A 26,826-nucleotide genomic window follows, 5' to 3' on the forward strand; every position below is an offset into this window, starting at 1 on the left:
ATATATATATATATATATATATATATATATATATATATATATATATACACATATACTTTGTATATGGGTGTGTGTGTATAAAAACAGTGTCTTTTATGTCGGTGAGTTATTTTGATGGAAAGCCTTCCTGAGGGGAGTGGGGCAAAAAAGTGTGTGCTGGGTGAGTGGAGTCCTTCATCATGTGGCATGGAGGCTGCACAGCTGCAGAAAAAAAAGTTCTGCAGAGAGTGGTGAAGGCTGCACAGAAGACTGTTGGAGTCAGCCTCCCCACCATCACAGACATCTACACCTCCAGATGCAGGAAGAGGGCCACCTGCAACATGAAGGACCTCACTCACCCAGCACACTTTTTGCCCCGCTCCCCTCAGGAAGGAGGTTGAGGAGCATTAAGTGTAGAACCTAACCTTAAATGACACCAAATACCTTTTGATTTGAGAATTTATCAGATTTTCTAGAACCTCAGCTAAAACGCAGAATTTAGAGATAGGCCGATAGTTATTCGGTGAGGTACACACACACACACACACACACACACACACACACACACACACACACACACACACACACACACACACACACACACACACACACACACACACACACACACACACACACACACGCACACACATATATATATATATATATATACACACACACACACACACACACAATTACCTTAGATGTACTGATATGTGTTCATGTTCAAACAATAATTATAACAATATATTGATTGGGTGGGTTTTTTGGGATGTGGCGGTTTTTAACAGATTTTTGGGCTGGAAAACCTCGACTCTTTCTGGCAATATTGCCACCATTTCACATCCGGGCCATAATCTGAGGGTGTATTATGTTTTGTTTAGACTAACAGCATCACAAGAACACAACTAGAACAATTGTCTTCACTTATTGTTCTGTTTGTTTGCACAGTTGTTGTTAATGTAACATAAAAGCATCTAAATCTACAGGAACGTCCAGTAGATAATTTTTTTACATTAAAGTACTGTTGAAATAAATAAACCTACAGTAAATTTAAGAACAATAAAAAAGCATTTATCATGCACACTGCACATTACCATTTCTACTTTAACATACGTAAAATCCAGGGTGTCATCATGAAATATCAGACTAAGATGTTAAATATCAACTTTAAAATTTTATTTTCACACATTTTTTATTTCTTCATTTAAAATGAATCACACATCAATACTGCAATAATTATTAAAACATTTAAAGTAAGGCACACAGTGATTCAAAGTGCTTTAATAAAATCAGACAGAAAAAATCTGATGCCAAGTCTTTGATAAAACATGTAGGAACCTGATGAAGGGCAGCACGGTGGTGCAGGTGGTAGAGCTGCCGCCTCTCAGCACGCAGGTTATTCTGGTTCAAATCACAGTCCAGGGTCCTTTCTGGGTGGAGTTTGCATGTTCTCTCCGTGCTGCGTGGGTTTTCTCCGGGTAATCCAGTTTCCTCCCACAGACCAAAAACGTGCATGTTAGGCTGATTGGTAACTCTAAATTGTCCCCAGGTGAGAGTGAGAGAGTGAATGGTTGTTTGTCTCTATGTGTCCCTGTGGTGGACTGGAGACCTGTCCAGGGTGTACCCCGCCTCTCGCACAATGATGGCTGGATATGGGCACCAGTGACCCCTCCACGACCCAAATGGAAGAAGCGGGTAAAGATAATGGATGGATGAAACCTGATGAAACCTTAACGAGCAGAAAAAATGTCCATCAGTCAGCCGATTGATTTCCTCTTAACGCTGTGACATCACCCCATCCATTCACCAATCAGGATCATCTCGTCAGAATAAATGACAAAAATAAACTCAGAATAAATAAATAAATATGTAAATAAAGTGTCCTGGGGCAGGTTCTGACAGAATCTGAGCTCCTGAGAACAAGTGGTTCAGAACTGATAAATACAACGGGTTTAAAGGGCTATTCCACAAACTGTAACAGTGTGAATTCATAAATCGTCAGAACCAACACATCTGTCCATCACATCCAACAGAAACACTTTCTTCTTTGATAAATTGATAAATCATCATTTTAAAAACCATCTGAATCTGTTCTGAATCCGACAGATTTCAGTTAAAGTTCAGTTTGGCACACACGTTTACTCCTCTTCATCATTTTCAGCGTCACTGAAGGTCAGCATGTCTTCATCAGCTCCTGTCTTACTGAACACACAAAGGTCAAAGGTCAAGCAAACAGTTTTACCCCCAGCAACAATTAAATTAAACATATAATCAGAGCTAAAAATCAAATTAATATCAAACATTTTAAATATTCAGAATTTATATTTTAATCACCGTGCTGTCATTATTTTTATAACATACAGATTTAGGGGGGGGGGGGGGGGTGTTAACTAAGATGTTTAAAGTAAACTGATTTGTTTTCTGTATTTTCTTTAAAAAAAAATAAAAAGAAAGAAAGAAAAAACTGAATCCAGAAGTCTAAATGTATTGAATATATATTATGAATAAACGTTTCTATCAGTGTAAGAAAATAGCCTTTTATGATACACAAAATAAATGAATAGATCGAATAAAAAATATTACAAATAATATAATCATTTCAATGTGTTGTTTATTGTATGTAATCTGTTGTTACATTTTTTTTTTTTTTTTTATTTCTTGGATTTTTATTTTTCTAAATTGAAATTTTGTACACACTGATAAAAACAGAACCGCTCAAAGTGGGATCAAGTCAGAGGCGCTGAACAATCAGAACAAATAATGCCAGCTCATAGCTGGTGATCTGTCGGTGATTCTGTCAGTTCGGATCAGATTATTTTATTTCAACATGAAGTGAATCCGTAGTTCAGGTTTAAATGAAGCTCACTCTGTAGCTGTGTCTCAGAGCGAACGTCACGCCTTTCAGAGCTCTGTCCTGAGATCCACCGCTGGTGCCGTTCACCGAGCTCCTCCTCATGATGCCTGAACCATACACAAACAAAAACAAATACGTAATTCAGTCCAATCAGATGTTTACGATCTGTCTGCAGTGCACCCTCCCACCTGCATGGGGCAGCATGTCCGCTCTCTGCTGGCTGGTTTTGTGAGCCGGAGGGACGTTTCCTGACTTGGAGGGACGGCGATGGCGGTGGTTCAACATGGCAGCGGGAGGAAGAATTCCAGGGGGCGGGACTTTTCCCTTGAGGCGGTAGAGCTCTTCCATCTCTTGCTTCTGACTCACCTGCAGCTTCTGCACCTGCACAAGGTGTCTGAAAGAAAGAGGATAGGAATGAACAGGTAATTCAATTCAGTTTATTTATATAGCGCCAAGTCCCAACAGAAGTTGTCTCAGGGCACATTATCTTTTACCCGCTTCTTCCATTTTGGGTCACGGGGGTTGCCGGTGCTCATGTCCAGCAATCACTGTGCGAGGGACGAGGTACACCCTGGACGGGTCGCAAGTCCATCACAGGGCCACATCGAGACAAACGAGACAAACAACCATCCACTCTCTCACTCACACCTAGGGACAATTTAAAGTTACCAATCAGCCTAACATGCATGTTTTGGTCTGTGGGAGGAAACCAGAGTACCCAGAGAAAACTCACGCATGCACGGAGAGAACATGCAAACTCCACCCAGAAAGGCCCCTGGACCGGGATTTGAACCAGCAACCTTCTCGCTGAGAGGCAGCAGCTCTACCAGTTGTGCCACCGTGCTGCCCTTCATAAACATAAAAAGTAAATTAGTAAAAGTTCTCTATATAAGGAAGCCAGCAGGTTGTGCTGAATATTCATTTTGTCACAGTCTCCCATCCTGAGCAAGCACAAAGGAGAAAGTGGAAAGGAAAAACTCCCTTTAACAGGAAGAAACCTCCAGCAGAACCTGGTACTTAGTTCATATCTTAGATCTTACTACTGTTTTTCTTTACAATTTGTATTTTTGTTGGATGTCTGACTCAAGTTAATGTTTCATTCAACCTTTATTTAGACCGTTTCAGCTGAAAGTGGCCCGTGGTTCAGACAAAGTTTTAAATTTTGGCTCCTTTTGGTAACTGAGTTAGATACACATAGGGCAAAAAAAACCCTCAACTTTTAAAACAAAGCAACTGTAGTGTAAAATCCAGAAATTAATAAATGTTTTTAAAAAAAAATCTGCCAAAACAAAACATAAAATATCTTAACTTTATGTTGTTGTAAGCAAATAAAGGTGAACAAAGCTCTTTCTGATTTTTAGAAGTATTGTTAGAAATTATAAAACACAAGGTTCAATGAAACAATAAATTATTTCTAAATCAAATATTTTTATCTTTCTTTCCTTCCTGTTTGAATCAACCAATCACCTTTGACGTAGCTCCAATAGCTCCTCCCACAGCTCCTCCTCCTCTGATTCGTCAGAGCTGTATGTTGCAGAGCGGCTCCGTGATTGGCTGAAACTGCTGCCACTCACACGGGGGCTGATGGTTAACTCCTCCCACAGATTGATGCTCAGCTTGAGACTTTCTGCATTCCTGTCCTCCTGAGATGAGGGGTTGCCATAGTTTCCAGGTGGAGAGACCAAATGGAAGGTACTCTCTGATTGGTTATCCTCCATACTGCTTCCTGACTCGTTCTCTGATTGGTTCCATGTGGGAGGAGGTGGTGAGTGTGTGGTGGGTGTGGTCCAGTTCAGGGGGCGGGGCTCTGGGCGCAGGTCAAAAGAAAAGTCTTTGGAGGGCGAGACCTGGAAGCGACCGACACGACCGACAGTGAAGGCCGGTTTCTTCACTGTGGAAGAAGAGAAGAAGATTCAGGAAAATTTGTATCTGAAAAAAATCAAGTACAACTTGTGTGTTTTGTTTTTAAATCTCCATCTAAAACTATAGGCCTCAGTCAGCAAGTCAAAGGTCAGAGGTCATGGCTTCTTCCCTCTAACAACATGGCAACATGAATTAGATTTGAGAAGTTTAATTTGAAGGAACCACAAGACTTCTGGGACAAAACCAGACCAAAGGAGAGATTTTTATCCAGAATGCACTGCAGCAAACGGTTCCTCCCCGCTGTCAGCACGGTGGTAGAAGCTGATGGTCTGGGCTCGTCTTGCAGGTTCAAAACTTAAATTTAACTGAAGTGTCCCAACTGATGTGTTTTTAATGAGTGCTGATAATGAACATCAACTGAGGTGATTCTTCTACCACTGAGCCTGAAAATGGACCTTTATGGAGAGCATTATGGAGAGCTTTTATCCATCATCATCCATCCATCCATTATCCATCCATCATCATCATCCATCCATCAACATCCATCATCATCATCCACTCATCCATGGTCATCCCTCCATCATCCAACCATTATTCATCAATTATCATTCAATCCATCATCATCATCCATCCATCATCCATCCATCCATCATCATCCATCCATCATCAAGCATTATCCATCCATCATCATCCATCATCATACATCCAACATCAGCATCCATTCATCCATCCATCCATCAACATCCATCCATCCATAATCCATCATCATTCATCCATCATCATCTATCCATCCATCCATCATCATCCATACATCATCATTCATCCATCTAGCCATCCATAATCCATCATTGTTCATCCATCCATTATCATTCATTTTCCATCCAACCATCCATCAATCCTTCCATCATCATCCATCATCCATCATTGTCCATCCATCCATCCATCCATCCATCCATCCATCCATCCATCCATCCATCCATCGATCCATGCATCCATCCATCCTCTTTCGCTTATCTAGGGTCGGGTCGCGGGGATAGCAGCTTAAGTAGGGAGGGCCTCCCTCTCCCCAGCCACTTGGGCCAGCTTCTCCTGGGGAATCCCAAGGTGTTCCCAGGCCAGCCGAGAAACATAGTCCCTTCAGCGTGTCCTGGGTCTTCCTCTGGGTCTCCTCCTGGTGGGATGTGCCTGGAACATCTCACCAGGGAGGCGTCCAGGAGGCATCCTAATCAGATGCCCGAGCCACCTCAACTGGCTCCTCTCGATGTGGAGAAGCAGCGCCTCTACTGTGAGTCCCTCCCAGATGACCGAGCTTCTCACCCCATCTCTAAGGGAGAGCCCAGGCACCATGCAGAGAAAACTCATTTTGGCCGCCTGTATCCGTGATCTCGTTCTTTCGGTCACAACTAAGCTTAGATGAGGGTAGGAATGTAGATCGACCGGTAAATTGAGAGCTTCGCCTTTTGACTCAGCTCTCTCTTCACCACGACAGACTGATACAGCGCCCGCTTCACTGCCGACGCTGCACCTATCGAGCTCACGCTCCATTTTTCCCTCATTCGTGAACAAGACCCTGAGATCCTTAAACTCCTCCACTTGGGGCAGGACCTCCTCCCCGACCCAGAGAGGGCACTCTACTTTTTTCCGGCTCAAGACCATGGCCACGAATTTGGAGGAACTGATCCTCATCCCGGCCGTGTCACACTCTGCTGCAAACCGCTCCAGCGAAAGCTGTAGATCACAACCTGATTAAGCCAATAGGACCACATCATCTGCAAAAAACAGAGAAACGATCCTAAGGCCACCAAAACGGGTCCCCTCAACACCTTGGAAGCACCTAGAAATTCTGTCCATAAAAGTTATGAACAGAATCGGTGACAAAGGGCAACTTTGGTGGAGTCCAACTCTCACTGGGAACGAGCCCGACTTACTGCCGGCAATGCAGACCAAGCTCGGATACTAGTCATACAGAGACCTAACAGCCCGTATCAAGGGGCCTGGTACCCATACTCCCGGAGTACCCCCACAGGGCTCCCCGAGGGATGCGGTCGAACACCTCTCCAAGTCCACAAAGCAAATGTAGACTGGTTGGGCAAACTCCCACACACCCTCCATGACCTTGCTGAGGGTGTAGAGCTGGTCCAGTGTTCCATAACCAGGACGAAAACCGCACTGCTCCTCCTGAATCCGAGGATCGACTATCCGACAGACCCTCCGCTCCAGAACCCCCGAATAGACCTTACCAGGGAGGCTTAAGAGCATGATCTCCCTGTAGTTGGAACACACTCTACGGTCCCCCTTTTTGAATAGGGGGACCACCACCCCAGTCTACCAATCCAGGGGAACTGCCTTCGATGTCCACGCAACATTGCAGAGTCGTGTAAGTCAACACAACCCCACAACATCCAGAGCCCTAAGGAACTCCAGGCGAATCTCATCCACACCTGGGGCCCTGCCACCGAGGAGCTTTTTTAACTACCTCGGTGACCTCAGCACCAGAGATTGGAGAGCCCGACCAAAAGTTCCCAGGCTCTGCTTCCTCAGTGGAAGACGTGCCAGTGGGATTGAGGAGGTCTTTTGAAGTATTCTGCCCACCGACCCACGAAATCCTGAGTTGAGGTCAGTAACACACCACCTCCACTATAAATAGTGTTGGTGGTGTACCGCTTTCCCCCGCGAGAGGCCTGATGGTGGACCAGAATCGCCTCAAAGCCGTACGGAAGTCATTCTCCACGGCCTCTCTGAACTCCTCCCATGACCGAGTTTTTGCCTCAGCGACCACCCGAGCCGCATGATGCTTGGACTGCCGGTACCCATCGGCTGCTTCCGGGGACCCACAGGTCAAAAAGGCCTGATAGGACTCCTTCAATCTGACAGCATCCCTCACCGCCAGTGTCAACCACGAGGTTCGAGGGTTACCACAGCGACAGGCACAGACAACCTTGCAGCCACCGCTCCAATAAGCCGCCTCGACAACAGAGGCACGGAACATGGCCCACACAGACTCAATGTCCCCCGCCTCCCCCGGAACGTGTTCGAAGCTCTCCTGGAGGTGGGAGTTAAAGCTCCGTCTCACGGGAGACTCTGCCAGATGTTCCCAGCAGACCCTCGCAATATGTTTGGGTCTGCCAGGTCTGACCGGCATCCTCCCTCACCATCGGAGCCAACTCACCACCAGGTAGTGGTCAGTGGACAGCTCCGCCCCTCTCTTCACCCGAGTGTCCAAGACATGCAGCCGCAGAGATCAGGGGGGCCGTTCCTCCCAACCACACCCCTCCAGGTCTCGCTGTCATTGCCCACGTGAGCGTTGAAGTCCCCCAGTAGAACAAGTGAGTCCCCAAGAGGCACACTCTCCAGCATCCCCTCCAAGGACTCCAAAAAGGGTAGGTAATCTGAGCTGCTGTTTGGTGCATAAGCACAAACAACAGTCAGAACCCGTCCCCCCCACACGTAGGCAGAGGGAGGCTACCCTCTCGTTCACCGGGGTGAACCCCAACGTACAGGCACCAAGATGGGGGGCAACAAGTATGCCCACACCTGCTCTGTGCATCTTACCAGGGACAACTCCAGAGTGGAAGAGTGTCCAACCCCTCTCAAGGAAACTGGTTCCAGAGCCATGCATTGAGTTGAGTCCGACTATTCCTAGCCGGAACCTCTCAACCTCACACACCAGCTCAGGCTCCTTCCCCACCAGAGAGGTGACATTCCACGTCCCAATAGCCAGCTTCTGTAGCCGAGGATCAAACCGCCAGGGTCCCCGCCCTTGGCCACCACCCATCCCCTATTGTACCTGACCCCTTTGGCCCCTCCCACAGGTGGTGAGCCCATGGGAAGGGGGACCCACGTCTGGCAGTGCCCGTCCAGGCTCCATGGGTAAAAGCCCGGCCACCAGGCACTCGCCAACATGCCCCACCTCCGCCTATCCATCCATCATCCATCATCATCCATTCATCATTCATCCATCCTCATCCATCCATCCATCCATCCATCCATCATCCATCATTGTCCATCCATCCATCATCATCCATCATCATCCATTCATCCATTAGCCATCATGATCCTTCCATCATCCATCCATTATCCATCATCTATAATCATCCATCCATCCAGCCATTTATTTTCCATCCATCTATCCATCAACATCCATCATCATCATCCATCTATCATTCATCCATCATCCAACATCATCCATCAATTTATCCATATAGCATCCAGCCATCATCTTCTATTTGTTCTGAAGTCAGGTTTTGTGGCAGCATCTTGAGCAGGGAGGTCCAGACATCTCTTTCCACAGCCACCTCTTCCAGCTCTTCTGGGAAGACTCCAAGGTGTTCCCAGGCCAAAAGAGAGATGTAGTCTCTCCAGCGTGTCAAGGGTCTTCCTTGGGGTCTCCTCCCACTTGGACATGTCCACAACACCTCCCTAGGGAGGCATCCAGTGTCCATCCTCACAAGATGTCTGAACCTCCTCAACTGGTTCCTCTCGATATGGAGGAGTAGCAGTTCCACTCAGAGTCTCTCCTGATAACTGAACTTCTCACCCTATCTCTAAGGGAGAGTCCAGCTACCCTGCAGATGAAACTCATTTAGACCTCCTGGATCCAGGATCTGGTTCTTTTGGTCTCTACCCAGAGTTCATGACCTCACGTGAGGGTAGGAACATAGACCAACCAATGAACAGAGAGCTTCTCCTTAGAGCTCAACTCTCTCTTAACCACAATGGACCACCTCAGAGTCCACAATACTAGAGAAGCTGCACTGATCTGTCTGTTGATTTCAGGCTCTTTCCTTCCATCAGTGGTGAAAACCTGCCATTACCCCCTGCTGCCCTTGGATTAAAATTACCTATGTGGCCTCTATTTTAAGACTGAGGCCATGTGGGTCATTTTGACCGAAGGGCAGCAGGCGGGTTAACTTCACTTCATCCCCAACCTGGTGAAGATAATTCACCCTTTTCAGACTGAAGACCATTGCCTCAGATTTGGAGGTGCTGATCTTCATAAATATTTGCAAGACGTCAAATTTCATGCTCAATTATCCAGATTAAAAAATCCAACAAAGTTAATTCAGGTCCTCTGGACGTTTATTTATTTATTTATTTATTTAAACAATAAAAGAGACTGTCCAGAGGACCTGGATTAACTTTGTTGGATTTACCAGACAATTAAATATCTTTTAAATTAGTTTATTATTTATTTAGTTAATAAACTCTGTAGAAGATTCTGCTTTTTAACACTAGACGGTGAAACGTACCTTTTAGGGTCGGTGAAATTCTGGCTGATGGAGAACCAGGAGGAGAAACCTGGAGCAGAAATAAAATGTTAAGTTTGTGATCGGATCAGTACCAGCTTCCACATTTCCTCTTGGTGCCAGTATTTAAACAGGACCGTGACACACAGAAGGTAAAATTACTTTTTTTTAAATGTAATGTAATATTTTGTTGACAGGATTTACCAGTTTGTGAGGAGTTGATGGAAGAGGAGAGGAGAAGGAGGAGGAGGAGTCAGAGAGCTCTCCTTGATGACTGGGAGTACTGGTCTGACCGGGAAGGAGGACTATGTCTGAACCTGTGAACCAGTCAGATGTTCAGGGCTCAGGTGTCATGAAGCTGCATAATGTCAGCACGGACTCACCTGTAGGGGGCGGAGCTAAGCCAGGCTTCAAAACAGGACTGAAGAGCTGCAGTGAAGGAATGAAAGCATCAGACCCAAATACCTGACTGAATTCTTCTGACCCCAACTCCCCCCCCCCCCCCCCCCCCAACCCCTGACCACAGAAACTAAGATTCTCTAGTCCCCAATCAGAACCAAACAGGTTTTTGGAGCTCAGATGACCCAATTCACCCTGAAAGTCCAACAGGATCTCACCTGGATCGGATTCTGCCCTCCTTGGGGTGTGTCTGCAGCCTGGCCAGATGCCCCCCCCTGCTGGCCGAAGCCCATCTGAGGTGAAGTGGGTGTGTAGACCTGTTGGTGGGGGAGGGTGGGGGAGAAGGACGAGTGGTTCTGATGCTGGAGATTAGAGCCCAAAGATGGAGATCCAGGAGGAGAGAGTGCCGTCTGGGGGCTCGGGAACAGGGGAGACATGACCTGAAGGTGAGGGGGGTGAAAGCCCTGGTTTGGACCCCCTGCTGGAGGCATAAAGGACTGAGCCCCAGTTTGGGGCATGATGGACTGAGTCCCGGTTTGGGGCATGAGGGTCTGAGTCCCGGTTTGGGGCATGAGGGACTGGGCCACACTCATAGCCACAGAGAGGACGTTAGCCAGAGAGAAGAGAGGCTGGTCAGGGGGAGGCCACTGCGGAGTGGAAGGCACTGAGGGAGCGGAGACGGAGGTGAGGAGGGAGGGGTTGCTCTGGACTCGGGGGAGTGGAGGGATAGGGTTCGGGGTGGGGTAGAAGGCTGTGTAAGTGGAGTAGTGTTGAGTCGGGAGGTGGTACTGAGGAGCTGGGGGAGGTGGGGGGAAGGGAGTGGGTACAGGGGGGAGCTGATAGGAGGAACCTGGAAGGAGAAAAACTTTGTTGATGAAATTCTTTAAAAATTATAATAAAAACTTTAAACATCATGGACTTTCACTCCTCAGTGAACTCAAGATCCAGGTCCAGGTCAAGGTCCAGGTTTTAACTTTTAATTCTTGTTAGATGGCTACCAGGAGCCCCTGGATCAGAGAAAAACCCTGGAAGAGACCCGGGTATCCCTGGTCTGGGCCAGATGCTGGGCCCTTCATTTCCTTCGCCATCATACGGACTTAAACCGGTGGAGAACTGTCCTGGAGGTCTTTGCAGGACTTAAAGGTGAAATTTGCAACAAGTTGAATAAAACACGAATCTACCGATCAGACTTTTAAATCATGACAATGTACTGATCCAAACTAGATTTTACTACATCACAGAAATGTGCATGTGAAGAAGATGAAGGAGATGGTCGTGGACTTCAGATGGAACAAACACACCTACCCCCCCCCCCCCTTAAACATAGGAGGATCTGCGGTGTAAGTGGTCTCCAGCTACAAGTACTTGGATGTGCACCTGAATGACAACCTCAGCTGGAGCAACAACACCACCAGCCTGATCAAGAAAGCTCATCAGAGACTCTACTTCCTCAGGCGGCTGAGACGAGCTGGTCTGGGAAGCTCAGTCCTCACCTCCTTCTACAGGTGTGCAGTGGAGAGCATCCTGTGCTCCAGCATCAACGTGTGGCATGGAGGCTGCACAGCTGCAGAAAGAAAAGCTTTGCAGAGAGTGGTGAAGGCTGCACAGAAGACTGTTGGAGTCAGCCTCCCCACCATCACAGACATCTACACCTCCAGATGCAGGAAGAGGACCACCTGCATCATGAAGAACCCCACTCACCCAGCACACACACTTTTTACCCCGCTCCCCTCAGGAAGGAGGTTCAGGAGCATTAAGTGTAGAACCACTAGACTGAGGAACAGCTTCTACCTTGAGGCTGTTAGACTCACAAATCTCTAACTAGGATAATCACTGTGAAAAAAAATCCCTGTAATGCCACTTGATATGTGCTGCTGATTATCCATGCTGCTGATCACATGCTGCTGATTCATTTCATGTTGCTGTGTTCATTCGTCCTCATCTGCTCACACAGACTCATGTTCGTGCTGTTGTTGTTCGGCGTATTGTTTTGCGTTATTAGTGTTTAGTTTATATCTTAGATCCTTAGTTACTGTTTCTTTTATAATTTATATTTTTGCTGTTAGATGTAACTGGGACCAGTACACAATTTCGTTCCACCTCACGTACGACATGTGATGCATATGACAATAAAGAACCTTGAACTATTCAGAACGGATCAAACAGCAACTTTTAAACATCTAGTAGAATCTTTAGTTCCAGGGTTCTGTGAGTTGCATGCAGTCACCTCTAGTGTTGAATTTAAACCTTACAGAAGTAAAAACCCAGCCGTGGAGCCTTGGAGCTGAGGACCCCGGACCGGCAGGTCTCACCCTGAGGATGACCTGTCAAGCTTCAGTTAGAAGATCCATCTGAAGCCTAAAAACTGGACCTTTAAGAAAAAAAGCCTTGTGCTTGCATCATAAATGGGGGACAGGTCGTACCTGACGGAGTCTGAAAAGACTGGGACCTCAGTGGTCTGACGAGGGGCGTGGCCTCACGGTCGATGCAGAAATCAACAGCTTTCAAAGGGGAGGGGCTACTGTTGCCTATGTCTGACAGGAAGAAACATAAATACATTAAATTAAACTATTTTCAGTCAGTCAAACTGATGTTCTTAAATTATATTCCTTTTGTCTTGAATATTTCTAAAACTTCTTCCTTACCAGGTAATGAGGACGAGGACATAGTTCTGGACAAACCCTTTGTTACCAGATTTAACTGTAAGCACATAAACGAGACATAAAAATTAGTCGGTAAATCGTAAACATTGTTGTTCCACCTGCAGAAACTTTGTAAACAGAGAAATATTCTGGTGACGCTTCATTTGCCGGTCAAACCTGCTGAGCTTCAATATTTACAGTCAAAACCAAACTCCTCACACCTTCACTTCAACCACACTCCCGCTGTGCACGGTACCTGTGATTCAGGCAGCGTGGACGCCGTCAGGTTGGACAACGTGTTTGGATGCTGCTGGTGCATCATAAGCTCCACCCTCTTGATGATTTCGTACATCCGAAGGATGAATCCGTCCCGCTCTGACAGCAGGATGAAGTCTCTGTGGAGCTACAGTCAGACAGTGGGTTGCTGTGCTGCTCCTCAAACATTTTCTATGCTGAAACACAGGTAGCAATGCTCTGCTCTGATTGGCCGATGTCCTCACCATCACCGCCGCAATGTCCTCTGGATTGTCTCCGTCCAGGTCAAACTTGAAGGTCACCATCTTATTGTTGTGAGTCTGCAGCTGACACTCCACAACCCGGTCCTCCTTATCGGACACCTGAAGTCACCAAACACACGTCACAGATCAGATATGGTTCTGTTAACAGGAAGTGATGCTGATGGCTACAGGAAGGGACTGATTGTTACAGGAAGTGACTCTTATTGTTACAGGAAGTGACTCTTATTGTTATAGGAAGTGACCCTTATTGTTACAGGAAGTGACTCTTATTGTTACAGGAAGTGACTCTTATTGTTACAGGAAGTGACTCTGGTGATAACAGGAGGTGACTCTGGCAGGAACAGGAAGAGATTCTGGGCTCCAACTCACCCCGATGATTCTCAGACGAGCTCTGGCTCTCCTCCTGAATTGCTTCGTAGCTTCTCTTTTAGCAGCTTCATGGTTGCTCTTATCTGGTTGGCCATCGTTGCCGTCACTAAAACCCGAGGTTATGTCAGAGGAATAGCTGCAAAAAGGAAGAAAACGATCAAAAATAAAATATGGTGTGCGAGACGACAGTCACATTAAACTGAAATGTACTGGTGCTTTAAGCTGAATATTATTAGAGCCTTTGTTTACCTGTCGACAGGTGAGGAGAAGCCGTGGACTGAGTTAGGTGGATGTCGCTCAGCGTTCTGGAACACGGCGATGCTCTGCAGCACAGAAACATTTTTAATATCTGCTCTTGTCCTCCATGACAGGGCGACAGAAACAGCAGTTCATATTTAGGACTACCTTTGTTCGGGGATTAGCCACGCCTTCTTTGGTGGTCCCTATTCGACTCACCTTTGGGAAGCGTAGCATGGGGAAAGGCGGAGCTTTGAACGCTGGATGATTTAGAAGGGACTGAGTCTCCGAGACAGGGGTGGGGTTTGGGACAGGAGGCGGGGTCTCTGCAGCACCTGAGGTGTTAAAGTAGACCCCTGTCTCACAGTCGGCTGCCATGGCAACAAAACAAAAAGTTAATGGAAACAAAAATCTGTATGATCAGATAAATTAAAACATTAATAATAAAATATTTAAAATGAAGTACTGACAGGCAGCAGAGGAGTGGGATAAGAGTTCGGTCGTCTTGTCTTTGTCCTCATCTCCTTCTGTCCTGCAGGACATGCTGCTGATCCCAGAATCCAGCAGGCTGTTTAAGGACAATGCCAATGATGTCACTGCTGATGTGGGTGCTGTGGGTGGGGATTGAGATCCAGCAGGAGGCTTATTCTGTGACTTTGAACAAGAATGTTTCAAAAGATTAGCAAAAAATAAGAAACAAACTTTTGTTTAATCTATCGGATGACATCAGCAGTTTTAAATATTTCTATGCCAGCGGCTCCAAAGTACCTGACTGGCTGCCTTTTCAGCAGAAGATGTGTTTGAGGCAGATTCAGCTTTCAGATTGGACAGCTCAGGTTGTAGGGAGTTGGGCTCAGGTTCATGCTCGTTGATGGCTTCTTTCTGGTTGTTGTGAGCTTCCTCCAGCAGGCGGCGCTTTTTGTCCCTCTCCCGTTTTATCGCCGTCACTCTGTGTCTGATCGCTTTGGCAATAACCTTGTAGTCCGCCTCTGACACGAACCCCAGAATCACCTGAGAAACAAGCAGGCTCAGGTAAGACCAGCTGCCAGATGTAATCTTCATGATGCCATCAGCGTGATGATGCAGGTACCATCTCTTGGGCGACCTCCTCAGGAACATCTTTGTACAGTTCAAACAAGAACTCGATGGCGTCGTGGTCTTTGTATTTGCCACAAAGCTTCTTGTTGTCGTCCATCCGAAGCCAAAGCTTCAGCGCCGCCTTCAAACCGTCGTCTTCTTCAGCCAGCTCCACGTGGACACCCGTCTGCTCCTGGAAGAACCGGTGGTCCAGAAGATCCTGAACTGTGAACCTAAAGACACAAATTTTTCTACCTGGATTATTGAGCATGCATCAGGATATCTAAAGACACAAACTAAATAAATAACAACTAACCCACCATAAACCAACCACATACCAACAACCAACCCCAAACCAATCCTTGACTAACCAAAAACTCAACAAAAACAATCCCTAAACCAACCGTAACCCTACACCAAGTCAAAGCCAAACACAAACCACTAACTTACCTTAAATTAACCACAGTCCAACTCTAAACCAACCCTTAACCAATACTAATCTAACCACAGACCAGAAACTAAACCAACCACTGGAAGATCTTAAAACAATCAAAGTCCAAGCCAAGGTCAACCACTGATCAGCACTAAACCCACCGCTAACAAACAAACACCCTAACACCAAACCAACCCACACTCCAGCTGAAACCAACACTAGACTAACCCAAACCAGTCACTGAACGACCACAGATGACCTGCTGTCACACACTGACACAGTGAACTAACCACAGATCTGAGTTTTCTGACTGTTTCTGTGGACAGTGAATTAACCACAGATGTAAATTTTCTGACTGTTTCTGTGGACAGTGAACTAATCACAGAGCTGAGTTTTCTGACTGTTTCTGTGAACAGTGAACTAACCACAGATCTAAGTTTTCTGACTGTTTCTGTGGACAGTGAACTAACCACAGAGCTGAGTTTTCTAACTGTTTCTGGGAACAGTGAACCGCAGAGCTGAGTTTTCTGACTGTTTATGTGGACAGTGAACTAACCACAGATCTAAGTTTTCTGACTGTTTCTGTGGACAGTGAACTAACCACAGAGCTGAGTTTTCTAACTTTTTCTGGGAACAGTGAACCACAGAGCTGAGTTTTCTGACTGTTTCTGGGAACAGTGAACCGCAGAGCTGAGTTTTCTGACTGTTTCTGTGGACAGTGAACTAACCACAGATCTGAGTTTTCTGACTGTTTCTGTGGACAGTGAACTAACCACAGATCTGAGTTTTCTGATTGTTTCTGTGGACAGTGAACTAACACAGATCTGAGTTTTCTGACTGTTTCTGTGGACAGTGAACTAACCACAGATCTGAGTTTTCTGACTGTTTCTGTGGACAGTGAACTAACCACAGATCTGAGTTTTCCGACTGTTTCTGTGGACAGTGAATTAACCACAGATCTAAGTTTTCTGACTGTTTCTGTGGACAGTGAACTAACCACAGATTTACCTCTCACTGCTCTTGGTTCGGATGCAGCCCTCGATGACCTCTTTCAGTTCTGGGACTTGTACTTTGTTAAAACTGTCCGGTTTGATCCCCTGAAAGACAAACGGACAGTCAGACACATGGAACACAACAGAAAATATGCAGAGCTGAAGTGGGTGGGGCCTTACTTTGGTGACCTTGCGGTAGATCTGGGCTGCGTTCTGACACTCGGAGTAAGGATACTCGGATGTTGCCATCTCCAGCATGCACATACCGAAGGCGTAAACATCCACGGCCTCGTCATACTTCTCCTCGTACATCTCTGGAGCCATGAACTCAGGAGTTCCTGAACGCAACACAAACCAAAAAGCAAATTTATGAGCTCTGCAAATTTTAACCACTCTGACTTCATAAGGACGAGTTAGTTGATAGAGGATCAAGAGTCAGTTAGTTATTAGATCATTAAAGATGGACTCACCGATGACACTCTTGGCGAACGAGGCCTTCTTGAGCGTGGCGAGGCCCAGGTCTCCGATCTTCACCGAGGCAGTGGGTCCATTGATGAAGATGTTGTCACACTTAAGGTCTCGGTGCAGAATCGGAGGGGAGCGAGAGTGCAGGAAGTGGAGACCCTTCAGGATCTGGAGACTCCAGCGCTGAAGCAGCTTCAGCTTCATCGGGCGGAACCTTCCCACGTACCTGGACAGGTGCAGAACAGCTTGAACATGAGGTTCTGCCGGGGTTACATCAGACAACTGAAATGGACTTCAGGAGTTTAGACACATAGTCATCCTGCGGGTTGTTAAGAGATTGATGAACAAACTTTAATGATGGAAAGAGTTTATTAAACTTAAACCAGAGGAAAAACTTTTTCTGTAAACTCTAAATATCTGATGAAGAAAGCTGCAAGAAGCTAAAATTTAAAAGTCGCTAAATGCTGTCTAAATTTGGAAAATAGCAAAACACTAGCTAAAATCTAAAAATAATAAAAGGCTAGCTAAATGCTGAAAGTAGCAAAACTACCCAAAAATAACAAAATGCTAACTAAAAGTAGCATTAAACCTTAGCTCAAAACATTATCAAATAAGTAATAAAATATTAGCTAAAAGCTAAAAAGTATCAATGATAGCAAAAAGCTAAAAATATCTAAATAATAGCCAAAAGTAGTAAAACACTAGCTAAAAGTTTAAATTAGCACATCTGTTTATTTTGGGAACTAAAAGAAAACTGTTTCATAAAAAGAAAGATTTAAGACGGTGAGGCATTTGAGGACTAAAACAAGTGTCAGACGTTTGAGCATTACGGTAAAGAATCTAAAACGTTGGAGTCTTTTTGGAGAACTTGTGTTTGATGAAGGTTAAAATATTAAATAGAGATTTCTGTAAATAAAATTGTTCAGGAGTTAAAAGTGAAATAGAAAAATAAAAACCACAAATCAAAGCTGACCAAAGGGAAGCGATAAAAACCAATTAAACTGCGAGCGTGGGTCGGACCGAGGGGACGTTGAGGTTCTGGTCTCACGTTTTGAGGGTTCCGGACGTCATGAGCTCGGTCACCAGGATGATGCATTTAGGGCCCCTCAGACTGGACTTCCAGGAGTCGAAGAACCTCACGATGTTGGGGTGCTGCAGGCCTTTCAGCATCTCCACCTCCTCGCTGAAGCGCTGCCGCTCAGCCCGGCTCAGGCAGTGAGTCTGTCCAACAGAACACACAGGTCGGTCCAACAGAACACAGAAGCTCCACCGTGAAGGACACCGAGCCCTCACCGAGCTAACGACCTGCTGACATGGAAACACTTGAACGCCTCACGAGGTGCTTGTTTGTTTGTTTGTTTGTTTATGATCTGACACTTCCTGGAAGTTCTGAGGGCATCTGAGCAGCTCCTCCTAAAGGTGGGTCAGAGGAAAACCATCAAGGAACTACCAGAACCTGACCAGAGGAACCAGCAGGTCTGGGTTTTGAAACTTGTTTCCATGACGATAAAATAAATAAAAGTTGTTTTTCTGCTGCCTGTTTCTAAAAATAGCTGTTCTTTAAAGAGCGTAAACAAACATCAGCTCCATGTTTGTTTGGTAAATAAACAACTGTAACGTGTCTCTGTTAGCTTGTTGGTCAGGTTTTAACCTGAACTCTTCTTTCTTCTACGACTCGTTCTATTCAAACTAGTTAAACTTTATTTATTTCAGAGTCACAACAAAAAAAACTTTGATCTGATTCAAAAACAAACAAAAATAAACAGAAAATAAAGTATGACAACAAGAGAAATTGAATTAAAGTCTCTCTCTCTCTCTGTGTGTGTGTGTATGTGTGTGTGTGTGTTATCAGCAGCAGCAGTGTGTGTGTGACGACCTCAGATAGTGTGTATGTTCCAACAAACTGCTGACTCACACGCGTGTGCTGCACGTCACCAGCTGCTGTATAGACTCCACCCCCTGACTGTCACCGTGGTAACCAGGTGACCCACAGTTCCACCTGCGTGTGGTCGTAATGTTGTGGCTGGTGGGTGTTACCTGCAGCTCGCACCAGGCCACCTCCACAGTGGTCTCTGTGTCCAGGCCGCGGTAAACCGTCTTGAAGGACCCCCGTCCGATCTCGATGTTGAACTTCAGGAATCGTCCATCGGGCGAAGACGCCACTGCCTTCGTCTCCTCATCATCGTGCTCCTCCTCCTTCCGTTGCCATGGTAACGCCTCCTGGATGGAGTCTGACAGAACAGTGCCCCCTTCGTCGCAGGAGTCCCAGCTGAGGTCCTGACCTGAGCGGGGTTTGTCTCCAGCGTCCGATTGGTCGACGGGATCTTCCGTTGTTGTCGTCATGGTAACGGGATGGTCTGCGTCCTCCCTGTCCTCTTCACCATCTTCATTATCTTTACGTCTCTGTTTGGCATCACTGTCAGAGGTGGAGAGCATCATCCTAAGCTGTCGCCGTGGCAACGCTTATTGGAGGAGCACTGTGATGTCAGAGTAGGCGGAGCTCCAATAATCTGTCAATCAAACCGATCATAATCAGGATCTTTTAGCCAATTAAACCAAAATTAAACAAAAAAAATTATCTTTATTTATTCAGGAAATTACTTAAATTAATTTGTTTTGAAAAATTATTTAAAATTTTAAAATCCTAAACTTTTGTAAACTAACAAGTCTGAATTTTATGAAAGTCAAATTTAAAAATATTTAAACAATAAATAAATAAAATCTGTTTCAGTTCTATAGTAAACAGTTTTCCAAATATTGTATTTATTTATACTTTAATTTAAAGTTTTATTTGGATTTTAGTGTTGTTTTTATTCATCGTTGTGTAACAATAAAGTTGTGTTTGTGTTGGACTCACTGTGGTTCCGTCTGCAGCGTCCAGTTCAGCTCCAAGTTCAGCCGGGTCCAGCTCAGTCCTCCGGGGTCAAACCTGGTCCGGCTGAAGGTTCGGGTCACAACAGCGGGTCCAGCTCAGTCCTCAGCTCTGGTTCTGGTTCTGCTGTGAGTTCTCTGCTTGTCTGCGGTGCGCGCGCAGCTAGGCTCGCGCTCCTCTATCAGCTGCAAGCAGAAAGCATGTGCTGCTGTAAGCCCCGCCCACCGGACACCTGTCACCTGGCTGATAGGAGCGGGGTCACGTGACTGATCTTTACTTTAAAATGGGATCAGTATGTAAAAGAACCGAACCGAACTCAGATCAACTGCCCAATCGGATGTTATTGATTTATTGATCCTCCTGATCGGATCGTGCACCTCTCAGCCCTGAGAGCTGCCTGTCAGGCTGCGAACAGAAAGCTGCTCTCTGATTGGTGGAGCCTGTTCCTGCAGACTGAACTCAGGGATAAGAGTTCATTGATTTCAATAAGTTTAATCAAAAAGGTGATATAAAGTTGTCCAAACAGACTGAACATTTTACACATTATTATTCTAAATGTTATTTAAATTAAAAACAGTAGTTTTCAACTCAACTTTCAAATCAACTCAACTTTATTTTGGTAACAAAACAATATAAAATACTTCTTAGTCGGGTCATCTGAACAGTTTTTTTTAAATTGGTTCACAATATCCCACTTTATTAATAAGCCTTGCTTTTTGTTGTAACTTTACTAATATGTCAGAATGTCAATGCTCTATATGTAATATTGCTCAGAAATATGGGGGAATGCAAACAAAACAACTATTCATTCAACCTGTCTAAATAAAGGTTGAATGAATAGTTGTTTTGTTTGCATTCCCAGAATATTTCTGAGCAATATTACATATAGAGCATAACCAAGGAAGAGTATATAATATGCAAGACTTTTACATTTATTAAATCTTTTATTTTAAACATTATTTCAATAGAGGAAGTCTTTCTGATGCAAGACGAAACATATTTAGATTTTTTTGCTTTTTTTTTTTTTTTGAATGTCCAGAGGATCAGATTTAACTTTTTTGGATTTTTCTACCTGGATTATTGAGCATGCATCAGGAAATATTCCAATAGTTTTTGTAATATTATTTTTAATATATTCAATATGAGGCTTCCTTTTTTTCCCTTCCTTTTTCTCATTTAAGCGTTAATTTATTTCACATTTTTTAATAAATCCTGAATCAGTTCACAGATTAACAAAAACTGTGTTTGTTTCACCCTGGAGGTGTTCATGTTTACTGTTGACTCGTGAGCGCGTGTCCAGCAGAGGGCGCTGCGTCACCGCTGATCACGTGACTCAAACCTGCATCTTTTTTTCTGTTTCACTGACCAGAGCTCACGGATCACAGCCACATCATCTTTGTTTGTTTGTTTGTTTGTTTACGTGTCAGACTTCAGCTTCTCGTTTCCTCTGATATGATGAGCGTGAGTACAAATAGTTTTTGTTCAGTTTTATGCCACATTTGTTGTTTATTGGCGGTCTGTTTTGTTGAGAATAAATACAACAGGATGCTCGTGCACTTACGCTCTTTGTTGTTTGTTTGTTTGTTTATGAAATTAGTCACATTTCCTGGAATGACAGTGAGTGTTTTGATGTTTTAAATATGTTTGTGTTGGACTCAGATTTTTTTTTTTTTTATTAAAATGCCTGAAGAACAAAACAATAAATGAAAACAGGAGAGCAGAATAAAAAGTAGATATTTATAATTTTTTTAAATAAATATTTCATATTTTGTGAGTTCATATGTTTAGCAGAATGTCAGATTTCTTTCCTTCATCTGAAGCAGTAAATCTGGTCTAATCCCTGCAGGATTAACCTTATCTTCGTCTTCGTCTCTTTAATCATCTTCATCCTTTTGTTCGGCCTCCTCCTCCTCTTTTCTCTTCTTTAATCTGATTGTTTTCCTCTTTGGGTTCCCTCTGCTCTGATCTATTTTGGTTTTAGTCCCAAAAAATGGAAAAAAAGAGGAAACTAATTGGTGATAAATTGATTTTAAAATATGAACATTTGTCAGTTTATTTGTTAAAAACCTGAAGTTTGTTAATCAGGATTGTAAATGCTCCTCATCAAGTTGTTTAATTCAGATTGGAGTGTTACTTCGAGGCTCCTGAAATGATTTATAAATTATAATAAACTGATTTGAACACCTGATGCTTTTATTGTGAAAATCAGTAAACAACTTTCTGGATTTTTGTTTTATTTGTTGTCTTCTTTTAGTCCCTTCTGCTGAATAGTAATAACAGAACATGCAGCTGAACGTGTGACAGGAAGTGACCATCATGCCTCTACAGCCGCCTTCTTCTTCTGCGGTATCAGGACCGAGGATGCTCGTCCTCTTCCTCCTGATGCTTCCATTGCCCAGCCTGGTCGTGACATCATCACCCCGTGCAATGGCGCTGTGGCGCCGTGGCAACAGAGTTTCCTCCATCAGCGCCTGCCAGCAGACGGCGGCGGCGTTCAGGGGACTGACAGTTCGCTGCAGTGGACTCAGACTGACTCAGGTCTGTCTGCAGGTTTATCCGAACCTTTTAAATCAGAGGTTCTGAATGTGAGCAGTCCCTGTTGAAGCTGATCCATGTGCTCCAGTTCTGTCAGCGTGCTCAGTGTGTTCTTGTCCACAGGTACCGGGTGACCTGTCCAATCACACCACTCGGCTGTTTCTGAATAAAAACCTCATCAGCTTCTTGCCGGCGTACATCTTCTCTGATCTGATTCTGCTCGATGAGCTTGACCTGTCACACAACCAGGTACCCACTTTGGACCAGCAACACCCCGCAGCAGAAACCAGTAGATGCTGGTTACACTTCCTGTTTCTCTCATTTGCTCTTTGACTCATTTCCTGTTTCTCTCACTTCCTGTTTGACTCACAAATGGTCTGATTTACTTCCTGTTTGCCTTACGTCCTGTTTCCTATCGCAGCTGTCTTTACTGGAAGCTGGTTGTTTCTTCGGGTTGGCGCCGTCTCTCCGGTTCCTGGACCTGTCGTTCAATCAGCTCACCACCCTAGACCCAGAGGTCCTTGGTGGTCTTCAGGTCCAGGCCAACCTGACCCAGAACCCCTGGCACTGTGACTGCAGGATGCAGGTGAGTTCCACCTGTAGGGCCTCGTTGGTGTGAGACAGGTCCAGTTTGGGTCGATGACTTCCTGTCTGTTTCAGATGTCCATACCTCAGCTGGTCTTGGACGAGTCCTCTCTAGATAAAGTCATCTGTTTGACCTCTGACCTCCCGAACCTCGGTAAGGTTCCTCAGGTGGCCTGAAGAGGAAGTTTTTGTTCTTCTTACACAGAATGTTTCATGTTTGCAGTAGGAAGTGGTCATGGTCAGAACAGGTGCCAGGTTCTAACCCTGACCCCGTTTGTGTTCCAGGAGCTGTTGGGCTTCCTCTGGTCCTGCTGGTGGAGGACTGGGATCTGTGTCAGTCAGTGAGGAGAACCAGCGAAATGCTGACCATGGTCACCATGTTCATCTGGTTCTCCAGCCTCATCTCCTACTTATTCTACTACATTCGACAGAACCAGGCAGTCGCCCGACGACACTTGGAGTACCTCAAGTTCCTGGAGAGCCGGGACCCGTTTAGACCCAAATAAGGGTCTGCTTAAGGACCTCTTGCTGTTCTGTAACTCCATTTTAGAACATCTTTCTAATGGTTTTACCACATATCTCCACAACTTGATTCATATTCCAAGAAGTTTTCCACCCCGGTGTTCTAATATAAGGCTCCGACAACCCTGAAGAGAATCTGAAGATGGGACCTCACCAAGTTCGGTGAAAAAGCTCTGATGTTTCATTTGAGAGTTACGAAGTTCCTCGTTGACACACAGAACTTCAAGATGAGCTCCTCACGGATGCTCTAGGAACATAAAAAGCTGAGAAACCCTCCAAGGGGTTTTTGGATCAGGACAAAGATTTAGAGAACCATATCAGTGACTCATTAATGTCTTCAGGAATTCCAGAAGGAGGAACCATTTATCTCCAGAAATTCACCCAGTAATACTGGAAACTCCTTCAAGACCCAAAGAACTTTTTCAAAACCCAATAAACTGTTTGAATGAAGTGATCCGCTCTCAAACCACCAGAACCCAGTTACAGATGCTTCAAATGATTTATTAGAGTTCCTGAAACTTCTGAAGAAACCACAAACTTTTACTTTGTTGAAGAGTCTAAAACCTTCTTGAGAACCTTAAGATGTTTCTTACAGAACCTTGGACCCTTCTTCAGGACTGTAAGATCCACATCCTGAAGGACTTACTGAGTCTTCCTACAGATCTCTGAGGTCTCTGATTCCTTAAAAACTACATATTTAGTAAGATATTTAAAATTTTGAGAAGGTACGGGCTTTGAAGGCCTTCAGAATTTTACAGGAACTCTTCCAGAACCTAAAGACTTTTCTAAAGGTTCTCTGGACTGAAGTGACCAATTGAGCACCCTGAAAGACCCTTAGTTCTCCAAGTTTCTCTCAAATGCTTCATCATATCAAAACTCTGGCCTGCTGAGTGTAGAGGAGCTGTTGCCGTGGTAACCGCCTCCCAGAGTCACATCAGGGCTTCATTTCTGTTTAAATGTTCATTTTAATCACTTTAAATCTGTGCAAAATAAAAATAAATAAACAGATGTTTCTTTGTATTTAAGGATCTGTGACATAATGACTTGAACTGAAGATAACTCTTATCCTCTCAAATAAAAATTTACATAGAGGGAAAAAAGACAATACTTTTTTTATTACTTATTCAAATATTTTTTTTTATTTGGCACAATGTTTCCCCTGAATGTCCTCAATTCAGATTTCAGCTTCAGCTGCTTCACAGAGGAAATATTAACATGTTAAAACCTGATTCTGACATACTGTTCACGGGAACAGGTCAAACACTATTTCCATCATGGGAGAAGAAGTATGGTATGGTATGGTATGGTATGGTATATAGTTTATTCATTTTAAAAAAGTACAAAACAATTCCATAAGTGGAGGTGGTGGAGAAGTATAAATACCTTGGGCTTCACCTGGACAACAGACTGGACTGGAAATGCGATGAAGTCTACAAGAAGGGACAGAGCAGACTGTACTTCTTGAGGAAGTTGAAGTACTTCAGTGTTTACAGCAAGATGCTGCATATCTTCTATAAGTCTGTTGTAGAGAGCGCCATCTCTTCTGCCATCATCTGCTGGGGTAGCAGCACCAGAGCAACTTCAAAAAGATCAACAAGCTCATAAAGAAGGCTGGCTCAGTTCTGGGGACTCCTCTAGAACCTTTGGAGATAACTGTACAAAGAAGGATTCTTCATAAAATGAAGAAAATTATAGACAACCCTCAGCACCCTCTTCATCAGACTGTCATACAACAAGAGAGTGTCTTCAGTCTGAGGCTTCTTCAGATCCGTTGTAAGACAGACCGCTACAAGAGATCCTTCCTGCCCACGGCCATCAGCATCTATAACAACTCTTTAATGAAACCAGGATGATGAGCTACAACAACATTTAATTTCCCTCTTGGATTAATAAAGTTTTTTTTTTTAAATATGCTTAAGTATATATTGTCACAAAAACACAGGCTAAATAACATATCAATCGATAAATTTACACACAAAAGTAAACTAAAACAAAAAAATGTGTATAAAACAAAGTAATAAAAAAGTATTTTTCATTCAAGCTTTATTTATACAGGTTAGTCCCATTGAGCAACTGGGACTCATTTACAAGAAAGACCTGAATGTTTGATGGGTTCTGAGCCTGACTATGCTCCTGACTGTAGCTCTTCCGGGTTCTGATGGTTCTGTTTTTTTTTTTCCCCTTCTCGTTTTTAGCTTGTTTTGAAATATAAAACTAAAAATATGTGATACAATTAAGAATAGCTAAAATCGATTTATCTCTTATCGACCCAGCGCATGCGCTCTGGTCTTCATCGCTCTGCTATCGACTTTTTGCGCATGCGCATTTTGTCTCCTCCGTCAGTTGCTTCTGCCTGTAGATTTCTGTCCAGTCATTGTGCGGATAAAGTTCAGCGGCTCAGTTCATCAAACCCGTTTAAATTCCACAGTTTGTTCCCCGACAGCATGAAGGAGACAGCGGCCAAGCGGCGGGACAAGGCGGGCGGTCGGGACCGGGACTCCAAGTCCGACAAGTCCAAAGAGCCAAAGGAAGCGAAAGACGCGGCCCCGGAGCAGCAGGACGTGGAGATGCCTGAGGAAGATGCTGCTAACACGGCCAAGCAGCCCAAAGAGCTGGACAGCCTGACACTGGAAGGTAAAGCCGGGTAAAATAGTTTATCAAAACCGGGGAGAGATGTCGCGACAGGTGCCGGGTCATTGCCAGAACTTTTTACCAACAAACCGATCCGGGACCGGCCGTTAGCCTGTTAGCATGAAGCTAACTGCTGACATGCGTCAAAAAAGCGTAAACAGACAGAAAAGATCCAAGTAGAACCAGTTTTATATATGTGTATATATATATTTTAATCTGCTATGGAAATTTTCAGACCAGACCCTTACCCAAAACCTGGTTCAGATCTGGCCAGGACCGAATCCAGACCCAAACCTCTTCAGAATGTAAACAGTGAGTTAGCAAACCTGTAATCTGATCAGATCTGTTGTAAATGTTGACCAAGTTAAGTTTTACAACTCCTTTTGATTTAAATTTAATTAAAATCTCTAAATGTGTCACACCGGTTTATCCTTTTTATGCGGACAGATCAGTCAAACGGGACTAATCAGCAGATTCTGTTTCTGTCCCAGAGGATCAGCGTTGTTACAACAGTTCTGAATAACTCCACATGGAACACCTGGTCCAGCTCCCCTGGTCCAGCTCCTCTGGTCCATCTCCCCTGGTCCAGCTCCCCTGGTCCAGCTCC

The 26,826-nt window shown here is 44.6% G+C and overlaps 3 protein-coding genes across 3 annotated transcripts in view; 2 read left to right on the forward strand and 1 right to left on the reverse strand.

The window, feature by feature from the left end:
- Window positions 1-2,117: 2,117 nt before the first annotated feature.
- wnk4b (WNK lysine deficient protein kinase 4b) lies at window positions 2,118-20,110 on the reverse strand. Its single transcript, XM_037688582.1, has 24 exons — window positions 19,932-20,110; window positions 19,112-19,584; window positions 18,123-18,295; window positions 17,080-17,300; window positions 16,790-16,947; window positions 16,626-16,714; window positions 15,198-15,417; window positions 14,876-15,118; window positions 14,578-14,755; window positions 14,327-14,478; window positions 14,120-14,193; window positions 13,871-14,006; window positions 13,484-13,600; window positions 13,240-13,386; window positions 12,987-13,041; window positions 12,765-12,875; window positions 10,560-11,191; window positions 10,326-10,371; window positions 10,147-10,259; window positions 9,946-9,994; window positions 4,301-4,724; window positions 3,022-3,227; window positions 2,846-2,940; window positions 2,118-2,177 (listed from the first exon to the last, which is right to left on the reverse strand). The coding sequence occupies exons 2-24, from the start codon at window positions 19,511-19,513 to the stop codon at window positions 2,118-2,120; spliced, it is 4,101 nt and encodes a 1,366-aa protein (XP_037544510.1). The 5' UTR covers window positions 19,514-19,584; window positions 19,932-20,110.
- A 2,152-nt stretch (window positions 20,111-22,262) lies between these two features.
- LOC119421275 (leucine-rich repeat-containing protein 3B-like) lies at window positions 22,263-24,062 on the forward strand. The gene is made up of 5 exons (XM_037688651.1): window positions 22,263-22,484; window positions 22,605-22,730; window positions 22,903-23,067; window positions 23,142-23,220; window positions 23,352-24,062. Exons 1-5 carry the CDS (start codon window positions 22,263-22,265, stop codon window positions 23,570-23,572), a joined length of 813 nt encoding a protein of 270 aa, XP_037544579.1. The 3' UTR covers window positions 23,573-24,062.
- Window positions 24,063-25,908: 1,846 nt separating this feature from the next.
- Window positions 25,909-26,826, forward strand: part of psmd3 (proteasome 26S subunit, non-ATPase 3) — a 6,567-nt gene continuing 5,649 nt past the window's right edge. Inside the window, exon 1 of the mRNA XM_037688652.1 lies at window positions 25,909-26,222. Coding sequence (XP_037544580.1) covers window positions 26,033-26,222 — 190 coding nt within the window. The 5' untranslated portion in view covers window positions 25,909-26,032. The remainder of the gene's footprint in view (window positions 26,223-26,826) is intronic.

Source organism: Nematolebias whitei, chromosome 15, assembly GCF_014905685.2.
Source record: "Nematolebias whitei isolate Nwh7 chromosome 15, NemWhi1, whole genome shotgun sequence".
NCBI classification, from domain to species: domain Eukaryota; kingdom Metazoa; phylum Chordata; class Actinopteri; order Cyprinodontiformes; family Rivulidae; genus Nematolebias; species Nematolebias whitei.